The 27,966-nt window shown below is 41.1% G+C and overlaps 1 protein-coding gene across 1 annotated transcript in view; it reads right to left on the bottom strand.

The window, feature by feature from the left end:
• The window catches only part of TMEM132C (transmembrane protein 132C), a 221,591-nt gene that overhangs the window by 145,269 nt on the left and 48,356 nt on the right, over window positions 1-27,966 (bottom strand). Inside the window, exon 2 of the mRNA XM_055700710.1 lies at window positions 13,163-14,051. Coding sequence (XP_055556685.1) covers window positions 13,163-14,051 — 889 coding nt within the window. The remainder of the gene's footprint in view (window positions 1-13,162; window positions 14,052-27,966) is intronic.

Here is a 27,966-nt window from a genome sequence, read left to right as displayed (position 1 = left end):
ATGGCAAAAAGGCATATCATAGAGCCAATGTAACTAGCCCAGGGGGCCCCTTCAGCACCATTTAAACAGTTATCAAAGTAACATTCCTTATCCACTGAGACTTTTTTTGAGCAGAGGACTCGCAGATGTTCCCTTGCTCTTGCCATGAATCTGTTCGCTTGCTCATTGCCATCAATAAGTTTCCTCCTTGAATAGCTAGGACTTAAATAAAAAGACATAATAGAAATGAACAGCAGTGGGATATGTGGAGGCGGATATAATTATGCAACACAAGACAATCATTGCCTTTCTGAACAATCAGAACTTCCTAGAACAAGAAGTTCTTGCCCGTTTCCCATTCCCAGGAATCGCTCTTACATCCAGCCGCGATCTAGCCGTGACTCACTCTCATTTAGCGCTACGAGAACAAGAGAGTTGTTGTGGCTCTTTCTGTCGAGCCCTCTTACCTAATACGCCTACTGCACAGTGAGGCAAGGCATCCCCAAACTGACACCTTCTGGTATTAGTTTGACTAACACAGAAGAAGGGAGTACTATCGCCAAACCAGACTACTCAGTAATACTTAAAACACAGCTAATTATATGATTCTTTTACATTAAAGTAACTGTGTAGAAGTAGGAAAGTATCATCTAACGCATATCAAATGGGTAAGCAGTTAGATCCCTTTCAACAATATTCATTGCAGTACACAGCACATTCCCACCTGCAGGATTAAATGGCATTTCATAAAGCATGATCTTGATTTTTAAAGTTATTCCACATACTTACCTTTGGACGCAGCACATACAGCTAAATGTACGAATAGCCTTTTTGCAGAACTGGGGCTTACAGCTTCAATCCTGCAAACACTTAAATCCATGCACAGAATTTTTAATGTCATCACTCCCAATAGAATGGTCTATCAGACTAAATTGTGCTTGATTTTAGTGGAAGGTGGTGCAGAGTCATTCCCTCGTGGGAAATCCCTATAATAGTTAATAGAGATGAACCCAAGAGGGCTGTAAAGATGTTTAATGAGGTTCCATCTGAATCACTCTAAAAGCATACAGAATATAATACAGAACATGCAAGCCTCTTCTTATAGGTATGTTTTTATTATTTTTTTTTTTACTTTAAACTGCAAAGATAATTGCTACATTTATCAGATAATTGGGATAGGGAGCAGGGAGAGCCCTACAGAACACTTGCAGAGAGTTTTTCCAACAGCATTTTTCTTTTCAAGAAGAGCCAGACTGAGGTGGAGGTGGCAGAGGGGCTGTTGGGTGCTAGGGCTCAACGCAAATCACCTCCCCTGCTGTGAGGGAAGAACTGGTAACGCTTCCTTCTGCGTGCGCATCACTCCACACAGGCTCTGAGGAATGCAATCCGAAGGGAGCTGGTTAGCGGAGCCTCATGGAGGGGACTCAGGCTACCGCAGTTTTTCATACAGCTTTTCATGAGCCATTTGGTTTTTTTGAAGGCAACCAAAGAGAACCACTAACACAGGGAAAAACTGCTACTCCCATCATTCGAGTTCAGAAAAACGATAGGAGGGATTTTGAACAACTGCCAAAAGTTCATGGGATCAATTCAACTTCAAAACGGAGCTGTTTAAGAGCAAAAACAAAGTTAGCATGCCTCATCTGCTATTAGATCCCACTTCCCTTAAGCACTCACCGACAGTCAGGGACTGTTTCCACCCTGAAGTATTTGAAATCTAATTAAACATGGCTAGGAGTAAAACCAGAGTTGAAGTAGCTGACATAAAATTATGCATGTGTTGAAAGGCGAAACCAGTTATATACCAGGGCACTAGACTTTCAGCTGACTGCTCTCTATCCACTACAACCATGACATATTTGCACAGCTACAGCATCCATTAGGTGCACACAATGGATCAAAAGAACATGTTACAGTGGGCTTTATATCAGTGTTTACTTCAACTAAGAAATAAAACCAGCTGTTACCATAGCAATGGACAAAGCACCCAGCACCTGAGACACTGTGAAAATTAAAGAATGCAAACTACAGGTGACAGCACAGCCATGCTTTAGAAACGTGAAGAAAGATGAGGCATATTAATTTCTGAAAAAGTATTGAGGACTTCTTTAAAGACCTTTCAGAAAATATTAAAATTAACCAGCTGTCACTGCCTATAGCCAGCTGATAAAATCTTCACTCAACTATGTCGATATTTCTGCCCAGTGTTAATCACAATAGCATTGCCTCAGACAGATAAGAGAAAAATTCTAAAGCAGTACCCTAGAGTTCTAGAAAATGGAGATTACACAGAGCCTTCATGCATTTCTGTCCAGGCCAGGTTGCTGCTTGCAATACTCTATCTAGGGCATTGAGCGCCTTGATTTAAGATACTAACACTTCACCACAAAAGTCACTGGGCAATTGCTTTGAAGCCTAATGTCACCTAACTCAGACCCTGGTGGACCTAAGCCACAAGGCTGCTGTTACTTCCCTTCAGAGACTCTGCTGTGAAGTTGAGCTTGTTACGTCTGGAATCACCACTTTCCCATCTCATCATGACCACAGCCATACCCACCACAAAGTCCAGTGTCAAGGGCCCAAGTAATCTACTTGAATGCTGCCGTGATGTTACCTGCAAGGTTGTACGACTCTCCTGACACTACAGCCAACCTGGGTATCACCACCTGCTCTCTGTTGTTGCATTTGCCCTGAGCCTCTCTGTTCAGACCAGCTCTGTCCTCTTCACAGTGTAGACAAATGAATCAAAACTTTAACGCCATCCTTTTATCATTTGCTGTCTCAGAAAACCATGTTACAATACCTGTAAGTGTATATTGTCCACCATCACCATGATCAACACAACAGCAGCTAACTACACACACACAAAAAAAAAAGGTTTGGTCATTCCCTTCAACTGGAAAACTGCAATTGGGCTGCTAAGGAAGAGAAAAGCAGAAGCTGATGCTAAATTGGCCTCTCATGAACATTGCAAATCCAGAGGGATAAAAAGCAAACTAAAGCCTGTGAATATTCTCATTACTTTCAACAGGACTAATTTGAGTATGTTCCTAAGTGACAGGCTCCTATTGCGGGTTGGTGTTTCCTTTCCATAGGAAGAACTCTCTGTGCAATCAGGGCTTTTTCCAAGCTAGACATAACCTCAAGTAGAAAAATTTTTTTGTTGCTACTGGTGGTATTTCTACAACTCGCTGCAACCAGGCACACCAAGTGACTCAGCGACTCCAGCAATTAGCATCAAGCACCTAATTTTTTAAAAGCTACAGCAAAGCTCAAGAGTGTTGAATAAGCAGCCATGCAATCCATTGGAAAATTTAGTTTCCTCAAAATAGGATCGACAAATGTCCGATATGCCAAACGAGGAACCAACCCCCTTAGGCTGGTCAGCAACATTTGTGCCTTAATGATCACCTGTAGGGCTGAACTGCCCCCCCCCCCCCCCGGCCCCAGCACTCGTGGGGCAAGCGAAAGGTTAAGTATGACTTTATGGTCCAGTATGTCAGGCACACTTTTTGTCTGTGAAACCAGGTTGTGATTCATGATCCACAACTATTTCTGTGTTCTGTTTAATGACTAATTGGGGAGCGTGAGGAGTTGAGCTCTAGACTTTGGTGCGTAAGTACCACATAGACCCTTTTAATGAGCCTGTCTCTCCTGTACAAAGAGCTCAGCCTCACAGCACTTTGGAAATCAAGGCTTACATCTTACAGCCAGAGCTTGTAAGAAAAAGCAAATCTTTTTAAGCAGCCTGACAGCTGAGAATGCAGAGGGCTATGTCTGAAATGCTTCACCCCCATTTTTCTTTTTTTTTTTTTTCCCTTTTTTCCTAAGATAGGCGCTGTTTCTCAAGTCGTCTTTTCTCTAGTCTTGCTGATCTAAGCAGCAATATGAAAACCTAAAATGATGTTGCTGGAGATGATTAGGCTGTTAGTGCAAATTAACCCCCTGGCAGCTTTGCTAATAGAGACATTTTGTAACACACCAGGAACCAGACAAACAAACAAAAAAAAAAGATGCTGAATTTCTTTTTATCCAGTCTCATGTAAACTATGAATTAATCAGCTTTTCCATGCATTCAAATTTTATAGAAATGCAGCTTTCTTCTCAAGAGAATATTAAACATAACAGCACATACCTCTCTGAAGAGGCAACACATACAGGGCACGGTGGGATTTCAGTGAAATACAAAGCACCCCAGTGGGCTCCCAAAGGAAACAGAGACAAAAATTGGAGTCAAACGCTCTATATGTTATAGGAAAGGTCAGTATTCTGTAGAAATTAACTCCTGGGTGCAGAGCAGCACTTCCCATCATCCCCATGCCTCCTGTGGAAGTTTTAACTGTGAAGTGCCATTAGAACATGTAAACAATTTAAGTTCTTTGTGTATGTGCTGCCATGAGTGAGGAGCAAGTCTGCCGAAACAGAAACTTCCAACCAGTCTGACATTTTCTGTTTTAAATAATAAGACCCACAAGCACCAATAAAATAATACAGATAAACACATCAGATTTTACAGTTCTGCTAGGCCAGGCACCAACTCTTGGATTACTCCCCATACTTCCACCCCACCCCAAGTCCCCCCCCACTGCAAGCCCTGAGCTATGACTTACTGGCATCCCTCTCCCACTATCATTCCAGCAAGTCCCTACTGCTTATACAGTTTTAACAGATGCAGTAGGTTTTAAAGCCTTCTCATACAATTTTTCTTTTTTGATTCAAACTTACAGGCTCCCATGCCTTCTTGCTTACAGTGGCCTTGGAACCCAACAGCTTGTCAGATAATCGCACTGAGGATTCCCAGGAGACACCCTGATGCATTAGGTCACAGCCTTTTTCAGACAGCTAGAAAACATTATCTTGGTTCAACTAAAATCCACTCCCAGTAGTATGAAATTTCCCTTCCTACTGCTGGTTTGGGACGACTGGGGTTTATATGGTATGATCTTTTAACGAGCCACCATTGTTTCTAATTAGGCAAGCAACCAAATATTTAATTAACTGTTGTAACTTGAGTCACACAAGTGGCTAATAGTCTAAACAGAAATTAAGTAGAGGTGCCTTATCTCATCTCTAAGCAGCACTGCACATGCACAGGCTTCTGCAAAGGTCAGGCAGAGCAGGAGCGAGCAGGGGACACACCGGAGCTCAGGGCACCGTCTCAACACAGAAGGACAAGAGCCAGAGGCACCAGTGCGTACTGCGCAACACGTGCTGCAGCGTTTGCCAGGAATGACTTCACTACTTTGCCGAGACTAACAGGGATGGGAAGGAAAACTACTTACAAGAGCGGATTTTAACAAGATACCTCAACACAAAGTTTCTGAAACACCAGTGTGCATGTGCATTTGCCAAAAGTTCACCAAAATCTTCAGCTCCAGCACTTGAAGCAAGATTGATAGCTAGCAATCCTCTGTCTGGCTGCTCATGCGATAATTTTGTTCTCTTCCATTGATGGTCAAACCCTACAATGACTCCCATCAATTCCTTCTACATTTCCGATCACACTCAGGCTGTTTTTAAACATTGAAGCCTGAAACACAGGTCCAAACTTGTCTTATACTTGGGTCGTATAAAGTTATTCTATAAACTATGTGTATATAGTTCAGGTTTGTCTGCACTCAGCTGATTTGATTTCATGTCTTAGACTGCACCTAGAAAAACATGGGTGTTACCTGTCACAGAACCAGGGAGGCTGACAGTCGTACAGGCAGCCCTGAGCTTGGCTCAGAGAACCCAAACTTCAATTGGACATGCACTTTGGAAATCCCTGCTCACATGATAAAAAGAACATCCCTACAACTATTACACCACCAATGTAGTTAATTCTTGTAGACTTCAGCATGATTGGAATTCCACTGTAGGGGCAGCTGAGCAGGGTTTTGGGGGTAACTGTTTCAAAAGGGAAGCTGTAACTTTTGATTCTTGGTGCTGAGTACTCTGTGGACGTCACACCATTGAACTCTACCGCTCAGCTCCTGAACATAATGGGGGCTAAAGCTTCTTCCTGGTTCACTGGTTGCAAAGCTGTGCTCCAGCAACACTGTCATGGTCAATCAGCAAGTGACTTCCAAAGCAAGGAACACAGACTCAGCCTTCTAACAACAAATCCATAGTTTATCCTCAGTACTAACAAGTACATTGCATTGAAGTGTCAATAGAACCATTCAGAAAGTTTCTGAAGCACCACATTTTTTTAAAAAGAGGGTCAGGGAAGAGTGCCTCTCCTCCTATCTTGGTAGCTTCAATTTAGTTAATAATCAGTTCCCTTTAGAACTTTACCAAACCTGATTCACTGCTACTACAGGCACAAGTGAGCTCTTTACCTCTTCACTTGTTCTAGTGAGGAACAGCGTTTCTCACCCTCTGTTTAGAGGGCATCCTTACCGGCTTGGCATTTTTGAGAATGAGTCATTTGTTTGGAGGACCCAGCTGCCTCTGGTATGACACCGATGTCCATGGAAAGTGCCTGCGAAGGGCTAATGAAATTGAACTACCTGGAGTGTGACAGCATTCTCTCAAAATAGCAAAGACGTTCTCTTCTTTGAGGAAAAAAAAAAAGTATTTTTTACATCAGAAATGCTTTTTAAAGTTATACTGGAAAATATTTACCCTTTTACTGTTAGTCTGTCAAATTCTCTAGTAAATGACAATTAGGAGTTCTTCAACAGACTGTCTCCATTGCTTACTGAAGCAGAATATAAAAAATGATAGCACATGATTGCCTTGAATTTCTAACCACACATTTACTTTGGAGAAATCTTAACAAAGCACTTGCAAGGTGCTATTACACTTCGTTACTTGCAAAAACCATAATCCCCGCAGTGTAACAACTTATGTATTATTTACTGTCACTTGTACTACGTAATACACAGATGCCCTATGGGGCTCAAAGGCTCTCTGTACTGAGTGATGCACAGAGCGTGGCCCAGTCTCTTCCCTGAATTGTGTATAGTACAGACAAGCAATCTGAGAATGAAGATGTAAGCAGAGATGTGCCTAAAGTAACACAGTAAGTCCTGAACAGAAGTACAAAGAGTATCCAGGTCTCCTGACTTCCTAATTAGTGCACAATAAGGACTAGACCACCACCTTTCTTTCATTAACCTGCTTCACTCTAGACCCGTAGCTGAACTGTCATTAGTCATTCTGTAGAAGGAAAACCCCAAAAAATCAATAAGAATTAAAGCTTCACAAGGCTAAGCACTGGATAATGAAATACATAATATGCTTCGTCAATGAAATACATAAAACCCCTTCAAACCATAATTCACAGCTCTGAACACTTTTGCAAACCACTTCTGGCCTAGCACTGACTTTATGGGTCTTACCAAGACCATAAAATAACTGGGACCCCCCTCTGATGAGCTGGAAGACTGGGGATATGTTTCTCCAGTTTCTCTGAACCCTGATGAAAGGTTCACAAGCAAGCAAATTGCTTTTATTTCCAGTCCTGGCTTAGTAATTTACTTCACTGAAAAAGAAATACAAAGAAAAATGTGAAGAGAATACTCTTGGAAAGATCTTAGTCAGCAAGTTTGCATTTTATTTATTCAAGATGGAAACATGAATAGAGAAACTGTATCTAAGATGAGAACAAACTGTGGTTTGCTACCCAGAGTGCCCAAGATACATACTTTTCTTTATACAGTGTAGGAATTAGCTACTTACAGTTTTATCTGTGCCTCAGAATACAAGATATATGTCTAAAGAGAAGTTTTAAGGCCCTATAAATGTAAATCTAGCTTTCAGAAACTGTATCTGTGTTACTTTTTACAATCATGCAATAGGTAGAACTGTGGGTCTGAATTTTTGAAGACGAGACCATCTTTCCAACTAAAAAGTACCATGACATAATGAGACAACAGAAGCAAGTATGAGGGCTTCACAATCCTCTTGATTCAGGTTTCAATTGAAATGCTTTTGTGCAGTGGAATCACTTTTACATATTTAAGTAATGCAAAGCTGCATAGGAAATGAAAAATGTTTTGTTGCACTTCACATCTGGAGACACACATGTATGCCCAGAAGAACATCCCACCAAATTATTCTCTCTCTCTCCATTTCACTCTGAGCTGCATTAGTTTTAAAATATGAAGCAGTATAAAAAAATTAATTTCACAGTTGGAAATCAGCATTCCATTTACTGTGGAAAATAGGTACTTGGGATAATATGTCCCAAATTATGGGTTAACACAAAATGTAGAGTGAACTCAGCTCTGGTTTTGGTCTTTTATATTCTGGTTAACTTCAGCTTCAGTTAGTCATTACCGTGTCACTTGCATTTGCAGTGATGCTACCACATTAAAAACTGATAAGCCAACAATTAAGCATGGGTAAATTTCCAGGTACTAAAGATTATTTTATCATACGGTGAGATTCAAATCTCAGTATCTAAAATTCAACACTAATTGCTTGAAAATTTTATCACTTTTGTTTCTTTTATGTAAAGCAGGTATAACAGCTGAGGGCAGTGCTAAGCAGAGACAGCTCCTCTGAGTGGTTTACTCCCTAGGGAGGCTCAAATAGGTCTTCCGTGCAAAACAGGCAGAGTTAGTGCTGGAGATCCCAGTTTTTCATGGCCAGTTCCTCCAAAATGGCTATTTATAGCCAGATCACAAAATCCAGTCTTTAAAATACCAAGATTTATAAGCAGGCAGTGCATAGATGTTATGATCATAACTACTTTTTCTAGCTATGGCGATTCTGTAGTGCTACTCTGTGTTGCATCTTCCTCTAGGTTTTTAGCTGTTCTTAACATTACCTAACACAGCACTGCTGTCAATACTCATTAGGAACTGACATATAAAGCTGCCTCAGCTGATGGGTTTAATAGCTTTCCTCATTGCATTTATCCTTTATCCTTCTTCCAATCTGTAGATTTATTATTACTAGTAATTATCCATTCTCTTGGGCTGATTTGTTTGCTGGACAAAGGTAATGCAGTAACACTGTTTACAACCTACATCCCTTCAGGTGCAATGAACTGCACTGCAAAATCTGTATTAAGCCGCTGGGTGGGGTGGGGGGCGAGGGGTAAGTACAACCGTTTTTCACCTCTTTTCTCTAATCAGGACAGATAATAACTTCATCCCCTTTCTCTTTACTTATCCTGCTCAATAATTACTGTAAATTGGGTTATCCAATGGTTCAGCACCTTCTAGAGCGAGTTAGAGGTTAGCCGCTGCCCAGCAGAGTAACATAACACGCTTAGCACTCCTACACCTTTTGCTTTGGCCCTGCGCTATTCAGAGCTCTGCCAGATCAAATGTGGCATGTCACGCAATGAAAAACAGATGGAAGGATCCTTTAATGGTGTAGTAGCTGGAAAAGTATTTAGAGCTACAGAACAAACACAGCAATGCACACAGGCCAACCTTTCCAGTGCTGCCTAACTCATTCAGCTCACCAACTCCCCAGCATGACAAATAGAAATCAAGTGCCCAGCTCCCTACTTACTTTCACATATTTCAGCATACGCATGCAGCTACGCGTTACTTTCTGAAAGTTAACCTGACAAGAACAGCTTATTTTCAGTATAGTTATGATTTTCCCCCTTATTTGTAGCCTGCTGGGTGTGAGGGCGGTCCGTAAAAGCACTCAAGAACAGGGTCTTGCCTTAAGGATTTTGCTTTTTAATCCTTACAGACAACGCAGCGAAAATGACTCTGTTTAGAAACTCATGTGTACACAGCAATTGGTGAAGTGGCAATCGGTCATAGCAGCTCTGCTGAAGCCATTGGTGTTAATTCAAAACAGCCCTGGGAAGTACACAGAAGACCTAAATGGCCTTTATTTTAAATATTGGCAGGTTTTTGCTTTTCTGTCTTATACTGATGCTACTTTTCTTCTGTTTGTAGTTCACCCAACTGCTAGAGGCAACAGTAATTCTCCTTACTAAGCAGTCAGCAGTAAGTGTAATTAACGTCTCTTTTGGGGGCCCAGAAATCCTTCCCAATGGTAGGAATGCGGTGCAATATTTTCTTCCCCTGTCTCTATTTCTTACGCTCTTTTATCAAGATTTTCCTATTCATATAACTGTTGACAATATATGGCAAACGTGAAACCCCATCTTTTAGGAACAGGACTGAAACAGGCTTCCCACTCCTGAGAATGATGCTGACCAACTGTTCACATTTTCTACGTTGCATACAGAAAATGCCTGTGAAGACTTCCCAGAAGCAACACAGCAGGACAGGAACAGTGCTGGGAGCAGAGCCTATATCCTATAACCCAGCAGTATTGTTTCAACTGTTTTCACAATAGCCCTGTGCTGACTAGATGCAGGAAAGGGAAGATCTGCGTTTATTTAGACAGTGTTATAGTGTTAATGTACTACCACGCATAATCCGCTTCATTCCCTGCCATATTAGTCATTCTGTTTGACTTTACTGGTGTTCTTGGGCTGATAAATTTATAGATACAGTAATAGGATTCTGAAATAAGACACAATTTAAGAACACAGTTTCAATTGCAATGATTTGTGGTATGAGGTCATTCAGACCAGTCTACTTTCCTCTTGCCAAAGAAGATTTGTAGCTATTATTCCCGCCCCCTGCGCCCCGCCCCCCCCCCCCCCCCCCCCCCAAAAAAAAAAAATAAAGCAATGATCACATGCCATTTGCTTCAGCAGTGGATGCTACAATACCTCAATGAATAATATACAAGAAGCAGAAAAAAAACAAACCCACTATGCCTGGGGATAATGCATGCTGTGTTTTTCTTTAGGATGATTAAATGTGAATGCATGTCATAGGATGCAGGGATTACTCTGCTGGGAACCCATGAGTATGAGAGCGTACAGCCCTCTATCTAACCAGGCAAATGGCCACGGAGAAGGTTAAAGGAGCCCCTAGGCAGACCCAGCATATGCACTGGCTACTCCCTGGCTGCTGTATTCACTTGGCTTTTTTTCCTGTAAAATACAGACATTTCATAGATTCCTGGGTCAAGTTCCACACTCTTTCACACCTAGGAAGTTTCACTGAAGACAACAGCTTTCTACCACCGAATCAGGAAGCTTAATTTGGCTTTGCCAGCCTTCCACCAGCCCTCTGCCACTAAAACCACAAAAGAAACCTTTGCAGCCAACAGAATAAGCCACACAGTTCATGGCTCATGGGCTGGTCACACACAACTTCCATCAGCAGCTGCCCCTTCCTATTGCAATGTCAGGAATACAGTTAAAACTATTTCCTTTTCTTTTTACGTGGACTTAACCTCCTGTACACCTGAAGCAAAGCTTCCATCTGATGCCTTAACAACTGCACAGATCAGCATCTTTGGTAGCTACCAGAGACTCACATGCCTGCAAGACAAAGTGTTCAAAACCAAGACTGCTTTGGAATATCTCACATGGATCTTCTTGCTTGTGGAGGAAGCACACTGAACAGTGCTGACTTTCAGAACACGAGTCAGCCCTATACTACATCACAAGACAATGACTACCTGCACATATCCAGTAGAAGGAAAGAAAAAGACGTTTTCAAAAGAAGTCTTGGTGTCTTCAGCCTCTTGTGGTCTTGTGTCTACTTCAAAGTTATTTTAAGCAAAAATACAAATCCTCTTTTCATCAGAAGGGTGTTTCAGCAAGAGAACATGGCCTGAGCTCTGCATTTGTGATGACACAGAGCAACCAATATACCAACAAATGTCAGAGTACTCAACTTCAAATGAATCAGTCACCTGTTCTTAAAACCAAAGCCAATCCATTTTGTTCATAACAGCAAGTCACATAGGCAACTACTAACATCCCACATAATCACATCTATTGCATCGCTCAGCATGCAAACAGTATCTGATATGCCTAGGCAGTCAGATTCATTTCTGAGCAAGAGAAATACATCACCAGATTTCAACAAGCTTGTTCATCTTCAGCTCATTTTTTAAGAAAATAAAGACTGTGACACAGACCTTCAAAGGGTGATCCCCTCTCCCATCCACCCAGCAAACACCCAGTTCATTGCCTTTGGATTTCTTCTTTCACCACAGCTATGCTTGTTATGTGGAAAAGTATTCTGTTTCTACTACTTTGTGAAAAAGGATTTTCAATAAAAGATAAGCAACAACATCAGAAAAGACTTCTATAATGGAGGTTTCACTCAGTAAACAGGTGTCTGGGAGATTATCTCACCAATTTAACCAGAGCTGCAAACATCAGAACGATTCTAGGATGACTAAAATCCCCTCTTTTTAAAATAAAAGCCTTTTATCTGCCAAGCAACACTTCCCGTTCTAAAGGCTGTTCTACTCAGCAGTTGTCAACTATGTATTAATCCAATTCATATAAGACCTAGAAATAAATACTTTCATGTGCAGAATCTTTTGGGAAACTGATTCCCTGAGGCTTTAAAGAGCAATTGTTGCTTATCACCGTGGAAATTTCACTCGAATTTAAAGCCTGGTAACAAGGAAAAAAGATCCATCAAATATTTCAGTGATTAACAAGCTTCCCAGTCTTTGTCATCCTCAAAGGATTTTCATCTGATCGGTAGGGAAAATGCTAAAGAAGAAAATGAAAGGAAAGCAATCTGACCCAGTAAGGCAGTTCTTGTGTTCCCAGGTCCTCTATTCGCCACTCCTGTCCATAATAATAGCACTCATTTCTAACAGTCCGATACAATCAACAGCAATATCAAACACCTTGGGCCTTATTTTAAAGGGTATATGTGTTGGTAAAGACAAATGCTATTTAACTACCAGTAGATAGTTAAACCCCTCCCTAAAGAGCTCTCATAACAAAACCACCATGTGTGGGAGAGGCAAAGCACTGCCAGAGCACTTAGAAGAAAAGCAGGTAATTGAAGTTTTGCTACATTTAAACTCCATGCCTGTGCAATAAAAATGTGATTTTAAAAGCCCTGTAAAGCACAGAACTTTTCTGGTGCCTTACTGCCTGTCACTGCCCAGAAGTGGTCCCACTAAAGCAGTGAATAGCTGCGTTTTGTGTATTGTTGTGTAATGTGGGCATGTGATAAATGGCGTGGCATGGCATACATGTCAAAAGCCTCCTAGTGATGGAGGCTTTCAATCCTCTTCACAGCATTCAAGGAGGAAAATAATGCATTTCGGTGACTAGGAACAACCTTGGGTGTGGATTAACTTCCAGCTGGTTGAGATTCATCCTATGCCCCCAACATCTTTGTGTGCTAACACATTAGAAACATGCAGAAACAACTCACCATACCTGAGTATGAACTGATCCACAGTAGAATTGTTGGCAATTGTCACATAAACGTTTACAACCTCTCCTTGTTTGACAGGTTTTGAGGGCAACCAGACAACGATATTACTGTCCAGCCGTAGCTCTGTTAGCCGAGAAGTCTCCTGCCCTCGGTAGAGACTGACAGATCCAATCCTCTGTAAGTGGGACATGGTTTCATCCATGCCATCTTTTCCTGGCCGGATAGCATTTCCCTTCCTTACATCCTCAGCAGTACACTCTCCCTTCTCGTCTCCTGGTTGAATAGTATAGTAAAGCTCCACAGGGCTCCCTTCAAACTGATCCGGTGGCTTCTTACGGCCCGTGACAATTGCAGGGGGGTTAAACCAGCTTGGCAGGAGCTCCAGCTCTGCCACACACAACCCCAGATCCCCTTTGAGCCGGCAGCTGCCTCTGACTTCCCGCGTCTCTCTGAAGGCAAACACACGCAGGCAGGGCAGCCGCTCTGTGGTGCTATAGTCATCCCAGTCCCTGCCCACGATGTAGAACAGGACCTGGACTTTGGGCTTGCTCAGGTAAATTTTGTTGCTCATTATGTAGGCCTGAAGTTTCCAGTTGTAAGTAAACTTGTTGGCAGATCCAAAGAAGTTGGAAGTTAACATTAGGTCCTGGGGCACAACTTGTTCAACAGAAAAAGGTCCGTAGCTGGCGTTTAATATGGGCGGTCTCTTGGCTTTGTATGGGAAGAACGATTCCACCCTGGACTGCAAACTGGAATTTCTCATGAAGTCCTGGTTGGCTTCTTTGAGAAAGAAAGATGTCTCAGCACTGAAGATCCGATAGCTCACAGGTAGGTATGTTGGTAATGAAGAAAATCTCTGATTATTGTCCAACACCCCTCGACATTCTGTCACTAATAAAAGAAAAGTTGATGCGAGTTAGATCAAATCTGCTTATAGGTTCAAAGGAACATTTACTACAACTTTAGTGAAGCTACTTGCTAAGTTAGGGATAAGCATTATTTCATGCAAAAAATATTTACAGCATAGCTACATGTTTAGATGTAATTAATTATTTTTTTGCATTACATTTGCAAAAGGAAAAAAATATGCAGGCTTTAGTGCTACCCTGCATTTATCTATGATACACGTTTTGTTGCACAGGTGATATACAAAGGGTTGTCTGCAGCACGATTAGTTATCCATGCTCCTGGAGGGAGTAGGAGGAGGAAGGTTCACATCGCAGAAGCAATGCTTGTCCCAATAGCTATTTTAGATGGCTGAACTGTACAGCAGCAGTGCTTTGCTAATATGCAACAAATCTATAAAATACTCACTGAATGCTTCAACTATCACCTGGATGAAAAATAAATACATTACTTGTCACTCCTATGCAAAGTCTCACCTCCCTAACAAAACTTCAAGCAAACTTGCATAAGTTTGCACACACCGGTTTGCTTAAGGACTGGCTACAAATCAAAGTCACAGCCTTCCAAAAGCAGTTCTCTAAGAACAGGGTGTCTTTTTAAACCACCCACATGCTCACCTTCCCCACTCTTTTTCTGGTCATGCCATTCCCTTGTAAACTTTCTGCCCACTTAGAAACTTCCCTCCTGTCTTTCCAACCTTTCTGTTCAGTTACAGCATGCGTAAGGCATTTGGTACATCAGCATGGTCCACTGAACCACAGTCCCCGAAGGACTGCTAATCACTACCCCTGCAGGAACACTGGCCAGGAGATCAAAGGTAGTTTCTGTTCTACAGCCAAAGACAGAAACTGCTTTTCTAAGGACTGACACACACCCCGTTTCACTCTCTTCATCCATCAAGAAACCTTGCTCTCGTGTTACTGATTCTAGCACCACAATCTGCACCTCTATAGTTTAACATTGCCAGTACCTCAGCTTTCTAAGTTATTTAAATGTAGATGCACATCACAGGCTAGAAATATTACAAGTACTAATATATTAAGATGCACACAGAAGGAAATTAGTACATACTTGCCTACTTTAAGTTTCAGCTGAATATCAGATCCCTTTTGACCTAAATTTTGTTTTTCTGTTATAAAGATTAACACCATGTATTGTCGAAAAGTAAAATTTATTACCTAAATTAGGGTCGATACCAATGAAGAACATGTTGATTATATAATACTACTCACAGCCCATCTTCCTAACTCCTACTGAAGATAATAACTACAGGTAGAGAAGGTAGATGAATGACAATGAATCTAGTGCTAGACTGCCTTTAATATTTAAAAATAGATCTTGCCCCCAGACATATGTCAGTTCCAATGCCCTTGGGGAATCCCATCACTATTTAAGGTTCTGTGTAAGTTCAGCTTTTTAAAGAAAACAAGCCACTGTAAGGGCAACGCATAATGCACAGATTCATCTGAAACTCAGGAACACCTGAAGATCTCTAAAAAACCCGACTGAGACAGGCTCTTTTATCAGCTTTCTCAAAGGTCTGCAGCTTGAGGATTTGTGCAAATAATAGATTCACTGCCCTTCTAGCATGTGTAGCTGCTAGTACACTAATTATGCAGTCAGATTTAATTAAATGTTTTCAAGTAATAAATAATCAATATCTGTCATTACACCAAATGACTACTGCCAACAGACAACTTCCCTACAAACCTTTGAGCGCATACATAACCAGTGTGCTGGCACTACCTGCTGCTGGGGAAGCAAATAGCTTTGGTAGGCAGGTGTTAAGCAATTAAGAAAAAAGGAAAGAAACAAACACGGAGGAAGGAGAAACCAGAGCTCTCAAAGGACAGCAGCAATACATTTGAAGTAAGAAATTAAGATGTGTTCACTCATGTTTAATTCATGCACCTCCACTTGATGGTAGAATTAGTTCTCATAAATGAGCAAATTGCCATGACTGGAGAGAAAAAAAAAAAAAAAAAAAAAAAAAAAGGTAAAAGGCCTGTAATGAAACGCCAACATGTAGTGAATTACCAGCACTACACTCTCTCTGTCAAGTAGATTAAAATACACATTTAAAATATAACATCCATTTAAGCACACAGTTACAATCCGGTAAACCTCCAATCCCTGGCATAAATTTTAATTCTGCTGGAAAGGAACCTACAAATGCCACCTCCTGAGCTGATTGATTTCCCCTTAGCTGAATCAAAATATTGATCGGTTAGGGTTACATCCCGAAGTGCTATGACACTTCAGTAAGGAATGCGAAGAAGATCCAATATGGATCATGGACCTTTAAAGAAAATAGCAAAGCCTACAAGTTTCTTCTGGCCTGGGAGCAGAACAGGACCTTGTTTACTGGCATAGCGGCAGCTTGGTGTCCCGTCACCCTTGGAATCCCGTCCCCTGCCCCGGCCAAGCCTGCCGCGATGTGGTCAGCCTCCTGCAGCCCTTTGGGAAGGGCAACCATCACTGTTCACACACAGATACCACCCATCTTTTAAAAACACCTGGTTTGCTACAGAAGGCAGCTTCCTACCGGTCAGTTTAGCTACTCAATCTGACTTGACAAACCATCAGAATTTCTTTATTAGGCATCCTCTTGTCTCAGGCCAAGGGCCTTGCAATATTAGAGGGCAGCAAGATCTAGCTGAGGAAAGCACATACCCTCTTCCGTGAATGTAAGCATTAACTGACTTAAGCTCACAGGTACCTTTTGCTGAAGTGTTTCCATAATTAGAGATATTCTAGATTTGGCACCATTGCTACTGAGGGAACACCTTTGCCTTCAATAGATCTGCAAAAAACAAATAAACTCAGCAGGCTGCAGAGACAAGGGGAGTCCTGTGATTTCAAAGGGCTGTTGATGAGGATCTGTGCTTGAAACTTAACAGCTGTTTTTCTGCAATTCCCAGGACTTTTGCTGGAGCACATTATACTCAGACAGACAGTGGTCTCATTTTTGCAGGCACTCCATTTATCCCAGATCAATCACATGGATGAGGTATGTAGGACTTGGCCTAATACTAAGAAGAGCCATGCAACTTTTGCTGTAATAAGCTGAAGGCAAACAGCAAAACCCATGTGGTCAGATTGACAGCAAAAAGAAGAAAAAGCTTCTCTTTTTTTATTGTAGTCTAAAGATTTCCACCCACTTTCATACCATAAATAACAGAGTGCTATATTTCTATAGTGATGGCTGTACTTAAATAAATTGTCTAAAGCACTTTAAGCCTTTTACTGATAAAACTGGTAGTTAAAATTGTCCATTTTGTTTTAGAATCCCAATCATGTGCATCAGCAACTACATGCCATCATTTAAGGGATCCGTCCTATACTCTTCATCTCTACCCAACCACATTAATGCCCTGCTATAATTACCAATGTTTCCAGAGAACTTTTTTGTGTGCTTGATCAGCTCAGCTACAAAGTTCTTTAATTATCTATTTAAGTAAGATGCCAAGGTTTTTCTGAGTTTCATATCACAAGTTATTATTTTACATAATCATTAAACATAAGATTATTTTGTCTACCTGAAGAACAGACTGCCTGTAAGGATGAGAGAAAAGAAAAAAAGGCAAAATCAGCCATGCCTATAAGTGTTTTAAGGTGGTCTGAAACAGATTTCTCCATTTTAAACTTTTTTCTGCTCAACCACTGAAACACATTTCGAAAGGTTCATGTTAAAGCAAGGTGTACATTTAAGCATTTTATCCCAATGACAGTGTCGGTTGTGGGAGCAGCATTTCACTGCCAGTTCAGCCTCCAACGTGGGCACAATTGTATCAGTAAAATGCAACTGGGTCTCTGTGACAAGAGTGCTATAGGCACATCTATACAAATATAACTTACATCATGGAAGAAGTAGAACTTCAAACAGTTTAGCTAAAGGGTATAAATATCCTGAGAAAACCTTGGATGCCTCCTCTAAGAGTCCTGATCCTTAAAGAAAGATGCTTGTTGGCCTTCCAATGGGTTCAAATAAGTGAAACTCCCATTTCATGATAGGGCTTTTGCAGACTGAAATGGAAATCAAGAATGTGGACAACGATGAGAAAGGAAATGCAGAAACACCATTTCCTGTACTGAAGACTACCTCTGATTACAGCAGGCCTGACTTCCAAGTGGGCAGTAAGTGCCTTACCCCTCCACATTATCAAAAAAAGAGTTACAACTTGTCCAGAAATAAGTCCAGCATGGAAAAGATTAAGAACCATTGAACAAAGCTAGTATTAGCCAAGAACAAAAGCTAAGGCTTACAAGTAATTACTTCTCCTTTGTAACAGCCTGGTGACTTTTTAATCCTTCTTCTGGCATCATATGCTTCTGCAGCACTTCATCTGAACCCAAACAAGCATCTGTTAAGCACATCATGAGCTCCAGTGTGACAGACCAGCTCAAATTCCTGTAACCTAGCAAGTTCATTTTGGGAGTTGGATATGAAATGGTGAATTCTGATCTGTATTATTATTTCTTGGATTCCAGTGCAGAGAAGAATTTTCTTTGGGGGGATTTCATATGGAGATGGAGCCCTGGGTGCTGGATTCACTGGAACAGTCATAAAAGCTTAATATTTTTTAAGCCATTCTTTTATGAGGTTGGTTTGAAACAACTTTCTTTTGGGCTGGGAATGAAGGGTTTAGATTGTGGGTGGGAGATTACTGGCCAATGGCCATGTATCTTCACTGACTGATGTTTGATGAGCCACTGAGCCTTCAAGGAAACCATCTGCCTGTCCCCGCAGCCAGAAGGCTCCCAGCCAGAGAAAGCCAGTGAGAAGCAGAAGACATCTACCCATGCAAAGGAGTGATGTGAGAAGCTTTCTCTGCACCTTGTATGGCCCTCACAAAAGCATATTTATAAGTATTCCTTCCAGGAAACAAACCGTATGAAAGCGGTACACAAACTGCTATCCCCCCGTGTTCTCCTGTTACCCTAGCACACCAGTACAGCTGAAGTTTCCACCAAGAATTCTGTAACTTTTAAGGGAGAATCTTCTCCTTCCTTTTATACAGCTTTACCCACTGCCTTGTTCCTCCAGTCCTAAACATAGCTATAGTTGAATGTTGTACCATACTGATTAATTTTTTCCCAAATTCCATGCCACTACAGTCCTAAGAAAAAAAACCCTAATGTTATTTACAGCACTTCCATCACCTAAAATCCTGCAAATCCAGTAAATACTATCCCCCCTCCTTACACGGACTCCCATTGCCACGCTGCAGAGACTAACTGTACTGTACGTGCATTATACAAACCAGCTCCTCACAAAGTCCTCACCCTTGAATTCTCTTCTGTGACTCCATCTTCCACTACAAACCTGTCCTGCTCTTGCACAGCAAATCACATATTCCAGCTCAGGAAATACAGAGCAGGGAAAGAATATAAGTAGAAAAGATGCACTTAAACCAGCGCAGATACTTCCTTCGACATGAAGTGTCAACTGCTATGTTTTCTGATTTGCTCTCCTGTAAATTTCTGTATCAGCCCTGCATTTAATGACTTTGGAGCATACAAAATCTTTGTAGCAGGTATTTTGCTTAGAACTAGAGCTCAGCAAATACACCCATTTAGACCTCTGAATGACCATAGTTGTACTCTCATCTCCTCCTGTTTCTACATCTAGAAAACGGAGGTTTGCTGTTAGAAAGGTGGAGTGCAACGTAAAACCAAACAAGCTCAAATTCAGAATACGGAACATATTTTTAATTTTGAGGTTGAGTAACTATTGCAACAAAGGGAGCACTGGCTTGTCCATGTCTTCACATCAAGACTGGACTCCTTTCTGAAAGGTACTTTTATTCTCAGCACAAGTTGCTGTTGAGGTACAGGGACAACTGGAGTCTCATACTCCTTTCTGGCTTAAAATCTATAGATTTGTGCCCATTCAAAAAAAAAAAAAAATGGAAAGCCTACATGACAGGGTAATTGCAGAAGCCACATTTTCTATTTTTCATGCTTGCCCATCAGATATGCTTCCTCATCCAGTCAGAGGACAGAGAGACTCTTTGACTAATTACACATAGGCAATGTCAAGCATCAAATGCTTATGGTAAATGCTTGAAACCAATTTGTGAGGTTAAAAATAAACTGTGGAAACAAATCTGCCAAAAAAATCCATATCACAAACATTCAGGGGAAATTGCAGTCTATTCTCAAATATTCTGTGAGCACCCAATGAGGGCAATTTTGTCGAATAAATGATTGCTAACAAATTTATCTGCTCGGCTCTTTTTAGAATCCGGGTTTCATTAAACTGAGACCTGAAGCCCAAGGATAAGTTTGTAATTGCAGTGGTTTTTTTTATTCACCTGGGATGGTATATTCTTATTCACATAGATGGGAGCATATACCTTTGGTAACCAACCACACATATTTTAAGCCCAGATGTGGATGGAACCTTATTTAGCCTAGATCAGAGTTCAATTAAACCACATCACAAAGGTTGTCAGGAGACACTATAATCAGTTATTTTGAAAAAAATTCCTATTTTATTCCAGTAGGACAGATTAACTTATACCATTCAGTATATTGTTAAAAACTGCAATATTCTATTAAATAGGCTTCTCTCATACTGAGAGTATAACCTTAATGAAATTAATCCTCTGTATATTACTGCAATCAAAATCTTCACTAAATCTTAACAGACATTTGTGGATTTTGTACAAAATTCAACACTTCCCCTCTCTTCTCTAGCAGAGGCAGAAGACAGTCATTTCAGAACTATCAGGAAAATTACAAAAGTACCTAAAACAATGAATGAACAAAGGTACACCAGGAACTTCTACGTGTCTTTAAAACACCAAAACAAAGGGACAGTCACTGAAACTAAATGATGGGAATTCAAAGTGGATAAAAAAAATATTTCATACAGTGTAAGGTGAGATGATAGAGCTCACTGCCAGGGAAGAAGGCACAGAGGTCAAGAACTTAGCTAGACAAAGTGAAGATGTGAATGGTTGGAAAGATACACAGACCATATAGAGTAATGTCATTAACTACATGTAAAACTCCTTGTTTTAATATTTATCTATTAGAATCCAGGATTAGACTTCTGCATTATAAAGCATTATCCAACATCTGTCAGGTTGCTCCATTTTCCTCGGGATTACTGACAGTGACAGGCACATGCGTATAAATCACAAATAGCTGTTTTGTGATGCACAGCCTTTTCACAAACAGAAAAAGACTCTTTAAAGTCTAATTTGGAAGCACAAGGAAAACTTTCAAAACCTGCACATTAGAAATGCATTTCCAATCTTTTAATGACAGCCTGCAAGCTCCACTTTTTGATGGTCACAGCTCTATACGTGTCACCCTTTGACTGCAGAAATTCCAAAATATCCTTTTTATTGCAAACCTGTCTTCTCTATCACCCTCAATTCATATAACTGAGATGTGTTAGTCAAAGACTGTCTGACATTCAGGACTGAAATCTATAAACTGTTTTCTCAGACTGGTTGATGACCTTAAAAGTCTGTAAAACAACAGTGTATATGCAAAGGTCAGTGAAGATTTCAGAAATCACTCCCACTCCCAGTGCTGACATTACCGCTTGCCTGTACTGCGGAGGCCATCTGACATATTTAAGCTAGTTTACTGTTTAGAATCAAAGATAAATATCTGGACCTCAATTTCTGCTAACGAAAGCTTGTGTTACGAGATAAGGTTTGGAAAACCTCTATATAGACACCATTCAGGTACTCCGGCTTTCTTCCCCTTGCCAGAAGCTGCAAATGTCAGTGTCCTGTGAGGAACATACAGTAGGTAAAATGTCATATGATGGCCTTTCGTTCCAATGCCGTTTGCCTCATTGTGGTAAACTCCATGGATCTTGCATTCACTCATTGTGTCAGCACTAGAAGTCCACAGCAAATAACACTTAAGCTGATTTTCTCTGATAGCTGTAGAGAAGAGGAGAAGGATTTAGGACGTCAGAGTTTATTCCCAGCTCCATCAAAAACATATGGTAGCGACAGGAAAACTCCGCAACCCAGTTTCTCTAGCGATGAAATGAGAGAAGCTATCACTAAGTTTGGTTAACTTGTGATTAAAACACACATTGAGTTCATCAGACAAAGGCTAGGTAAAACACTGCTTGGGGTTGTTTTTTGTTTGCCTTTTTTTTTTTTTCTGTATTGTCTTTAAAACAGGTAAAAATAAGCCAGTGGAAGTCACAAAGTGGGGAATCGGAACACAACACGGTCTGGATTTTCTAACTTAACCAATAACTTTTCAGAGATCTGGACTGTTAACCTCTCAAAGACGACACTTTGCCAGAGAGGCCTAATTTTCATGGGAGTACAATTACCTGAGAGACTGGTCTCTGCAGAGGATGTCTCACATTTAACCCTATGAGACAGCTCACACACACCCACCCTGAAATTTCAAACCTTGGCCAGAATGTCATAAAGATCAGTTACATGAATATCATAGATATATTTTTTTTAAATTACTCAAGTGTCATAAAAACAGGGACATGTAAGATGTAAGGTACAAATATGAAACAAATAGTTCTGGCCTTGGCAATGTATCAATTCCTTGCTCTCTGTCTCTTTCTCTGGTTTTTAATAGCCCTGTGCTTTCCTCTGCTGTTTAAGTCTTTGTTAGATGCTGATAGGCACTCAGACCTCTGTTTAGACGTTAAATTACTTTGCACAAGCTCCTTGTTTAAAAAGAGATTAGGGTCCTACAGCCTGAATGGCTCAATTTGCTCAGCACTCTCCACTGCCACAAAAATCAACAAGAGCCAAAAGCACAAAGCTCAGCACAAGAAGTGCTCAGATCAGGACGGAGCCTTCACCTACATAGGTGTGGAAAGTGGACACAGAGGACTCAATAAATGAATTACAAGGCTTTCCCCTTTACTGCCCAGTAAGAAAAAGGGAGAATAATTTTTCTTGTAAATAGGTACATTTTGAGATGCTAATTAAAAATCAAGCCAACCAGCAACAAGAACAACAGGACTTTGTATTACATTAGTGCCCAAAGGCCCATGCTGAGATTCGGCCTGCACTGTGCTCTGCATTGCACAAGTACAAAGGGTATTACTCAAAGAGCTAGGTATAACCTGGCAGTGAATAATTCCAAGGCTGAAAAGGAAAAAATGATTTCTTGCCATCAGATACGAACAAGGCTTTCCCTGGGGTTAATAAAATACTTTTAGCATATATCTTGACATGCTCATAACTGGCATCTCATGTTTCAGGGTCTGTATTCTCAGGGTCCTGGACTTTGCCATGAAATAAAACCCTTCCAGACCCATCATCCCACCTCAGCAATGAAATATACAACAGATGGAAGAATTTATTTCACCATCTAGATAGGGAACTGAGGCAGTGTAACTAAATTGAGTTTTCCAGGAGTTTCTATCAAAGTTACGCACAGAAGTCAGACATCTTTAGATTCATCTGATGTTGTTATCCACAAATCCAATCCCTCCATTCCCAAACCTCCTTTACACATAGATTGATAACAAACATGTCAGAAGCCACATGATTTTTTTAGAGGTTGGGCAATTTAAACTTGCTCCTGCTAACAGCCAGTAATCCCATCACACTCCATGTGCATCAGGTGAAAGCAAAGCAAGACAGTCTAAGAAGGTAAGACAATGTAAGAGTCTTACCACATTAATGTATGACACTTGGCAAGACAAGGTAGCAAATGCTTCCAGGATTAGACTCTAGTCTGTCAACTTTTCCGAGTGATAACTAAGTGCCTTAATTTCCGCTACTTGACGTCTCCAGGAATCTGTGCAAATTTGGTGTAGAGTTTCTAATTTGTGGAGAAAAGGACCATGGATCTACAGACTTAGATTAGCTTTAACTGTTGCAGAATTTCAAACCCTTCCTAAAGTTTCATCACTGGTATAATCAATAAAGTTGCATAAAATTCAGAAAAACTACTATGAGCTATACTAGCAAAGTCCCAGCCCCCAGGATTTTTTTCTAATTGCTTCCTGAAAAAAAAAAAATCAATTAAATTTACATATAAATTATAAAGAGTGAAGACAGACATTTACCCTTCTTCACTTTCTCCTCCTCCATGGAGGAATTTAGAACAGTAACAGATGTAACACATGTACTTTTTTTAATACTTGCATGCATGTATGCAGTGACTTAAAATATGCCAGAATATCCCAATATCCTGGCTATAGCCCTGCTAATCATCTCCATTTCAAAAATGCAATGAGGATTTATGAGGAGATTGAGAAATGAGGCTGCAGGGGTGGGGGATAGCCTTGCCCATTTGGGAAATGAACTTAGTGTCACCTTTAACCTCCAAGTAATTCTTTGTCACAGAGCACAAAGCAACTCATCATACCAGAACAGCGGCAGGACAGAAACCAAGTGGAAATCTATCTGGTTAAACACCTTCTTTCCCAGGGATTAATAAAAGGGATCGCTAGAACACTGGTGTTACTGTCACAGCACCTCCAAGGGCTGTTTTTAAGCTGACAACTCCTAAAAGGTGACCTAGCTGCTGCTGCTAACAGAGCAAAGGCCAGGGGATACTAGGGTGAGTATACTGGGTTCCCCAACCCCCGAGCTGCTGCTTCTCTCGAGTATCCTGTCCTGACTCAAAAGCGTTGGGTCTCTCCACAGAGGCCACTGGATGGTCTGCTTGGTAACTACTGGTATCGAGGGGCAAAAGCAGGAGGGAAGAGGGTCCTTAAGTCCTAGTTCCCAGAGCAGTGGAGTTTCATCCATTCATTAATCTCTCCTCTCCAAGTTTACCTGCAACAGTGGTTGTGGTGTTAGTACTGGGTATGGGAAAATCAGAACTACAAGAGGAAGAATGAGATCCAGAAGAAGGGATCCTCCAGAGGGACACAAGCAGACCTGACAGCATGCTAAATCGTAGTGAGGAAATGCAGAAGAAGAATTATGTACATGTGGTTTTAATTCTGGTTTTATCATTTAAGGTAGAGATGATGATTTAGAAGTGCCTCTTTAAAGTCTCTTTAATTTGTTCTGATTTTCTAGCTATAATCTGCCTGGAAAGGGTCACACCAAAACACATCATCTGTGCCATACCTAAGGAAAGTGTCCGGGAGAAGACATCTGGCAAGTCCAGTTTTGTAATTAGGATGCAGAAGGCAACGAGACAAAGTTCTGCTTTTTAAGGCAAAGTTGGTACCAAAGGAATAAATTCAGAAGCCAAAAAACAAGGCATGCCTGAGATGAAGATACCTTACAAGAACATGGATCCACTGTACAAAGCAAAGCAACAGTCTCGTGAATCTTCAGGAGGGATGATGGAGTACCTTAAAGAAAGAGGTACAGTTAGCCTGCACATTTCTGAAGGTAACAGATTAAATCTGTATTTTCTGAGGCTGGTAGAAAACAGTATCCTCTTCTAAGAATCCTACCTTACTGTTGCTTCTCAAGTGTCCTTAAAGTCATTGGCAAAGACAAAAGATGACAATGGATGCAAGTTTGTTATGCTGAGTGCCACAAAATTACACCAAGCAGAAAGGTGGTACAAGTCATTTACGGGGTTCACTGTGTCATGCTTCTAAAGTGCTGTTGCTCAAGAACAGGCGAGACCTCCCTGCCAATCGGAATAGAGCCTTGATACACATTTTGCAAGTACTATTTCTGTCCTTTCCTAATATAACTTACAAACTTTCCTCCTCCCCCATGACCCTGTCACAGATCCTTAATTCACACAGCTAAAACCACAAAGGGCCTCCTACAATTTTTTCCAACAGGTGCAGTCCTTAAAGATAAATTAACTTTTTTCCCTTTCTTTGAAAATCATCTTCATTCAGCCTGGCTCCTAAGGGAAATTAATGAGTGTTCACTGAATATGTTTACATAGGATCTCATCAGAATTTATGCTATTAAGCATTAGGAGTGTTTTAACCTGCCCTCTAAGGGACAGAGAAGCTGATGTGGCTGCCTAAAGATGTCTCAATACAATGAATGCTGTCAACTTACTACTGGCAGCATTAGCTGCACTAACACACCACTGCTGTTGAAGCAGGCAACCACGTCAGCTCTGGTGACGGAGAGACCAGCAGCAGAGGATGGGGTTACAGCTGAATAAAAGCTACTGATTGAATCAGAAGTGTTCAGGGTTCTGTTCAGTGAGATGCCCCAAGACTAAGACATACTCAAAGCCCAAGAGGCTGTAAGACTGTGGCTGTGAGTACAGCTCCCTCTCCCCCTCCAGCTGGGCCCTGGGCCACCATGGGTGGCTGTCCCCATTGCCTGCAGCGGTGACACGGGAGGGAGGCTTGGTGTGTATTACTGCAGGAGTGCAAACAAGCCTGGCACATGAGGGAATGCAGAATCATGCGTTTGCTCACATAGATCTACGCTGGACCCCAACTTCTCGTTCCCAGACAGGGTTTCTCAGAAAAGTCTCTCTGCCATAGGAATTTCATCACTGACTGTGATTTCAAGTTCCTAGTGGACTACACAACCACAGTTTGGCCTATACTATCTGATATAGGCTCCTCTGGAGTTAGAAATAATTCTTTTGCTGGTTCTTATTTACATAAAAGACACAATTCTTTATGTAACAACAGTAGTATGTATCATCATAGTGAAATATGTACTTGTGCATGGGAAAACATACATGCAATACATATTTGTGCACACACACATAAATACAGCTCATTTCTACTAATTGATAATAAAAAACCCCCTAAAAACCTGATTATAAACTGTAAATCCAACCCTTGAACTAACTCTCAGACTGACTGGCCCTATCACATCTGAGAAAGGAAAAAGTCAGATATCCTCTCCCTGTTATAACTCTTCTGAAGCCAGATGTCTTACATCAGAGAAGACTGTAGTCTTGCACGGCTATGGGATCAAGACAATACAATTTCAGCAATGATTAAAGCCTGTGGCTTCTGGGCATGCAGGAACAAAGGAAACCCTTTTGTTGGACCAGAGGATAGATAAATTCACTGCTGCCTCTGCATTTGCAGCTTTGTCTCCTTCATTAGTTATCAAAACAATAGACTCAGATCAATAAAAAGGAAAAAGAAACTATTACTATACTGGGCAGTTACAACACCTACCCTGCAGTTCCTTTTGACTCCATGTCTCCCCAGGTAAAGCTAGCCAGCTAAAGCAGAGTGGTACGAGAGCCATCACTTCATGCGAATTTAAGAACATAAATTTAGTGGAAATGATTTTTGCTTTCAATAAAGAAATGCAAAGCCAATGCCACCCTGAAGTCCCAGAGCACTGTATTAACACTCATCAGCTGTAGGGCTTTTGGATTGCTATATATATTTTTTTTTCTTTTATAAGTCTGTCTAAGCCTGTCCACATTTCAGTTTGCTAAAGCTGTTTAGCCACGTATGAACTCCATTCATGGGCAGCTGTAATAAATATCACATGCTGTAACCCAAGCAGGCAGTTGTGCTAGTCTGGTAGAGATGCTCATTCAAAAAAAAAAGAAAAAGAACAAGAGTAGTTTTAGAGATGCTCTAAATGCTGAGCTGCTTGCTCTTTGGGGAAAGTAATGCATGGTACTTGTTCTCCACGGAAAGACAAGGTCTGCAAATGTGTGTGCGTGTGTGCGTGTGTGCGCGTGCGCAGAGGGGAAGCCTGTTTATACCAGGCTCCTCTGAGCTAACAATTTACTTGTGATCTCTTACTTTAGAGGCAATTTTGTAATTTGAAAGACAGATACAAGTATCTTATACCCTTGATGGATCCCGAGCAGACGTAGGTAAAATTCCTGCCCTGTGGGCTGTGTGGCACAGACACAAGTCTCCTCTTGGTATAAATTTAAAGGGAGGACCTACAATATGGAGAAATCTTCAAAGGCCAGTCAGGTTTCCAGTCCAACAACCCTGCCAAGTGTTCCTTTAATCCTTTATTTACCAGTAAATCTGCCACCCTGTTCAGCGGGCTTTTACTGGTATTGG

Source organism: Falco cherrug, chromosome 1 (assembly GCF_023634085.1).
Source record: "Falco cherrug isolate bFalChe1 chromosome 1, bFalChe1.pri, whole genome shotgun sequence".
NCBI classification, from domain to species: domain Eukaryota; kingdom Metazoa; phylum Chordata; class Aves; order Falconiformes; family Falconidae; genus Falco; species Falco cherrug.
The sequence above is the reverse complement of the archived record's forward strand: the minus strand, read 5'-3'. Positions and strand labels throughout refer to the sequence as shown.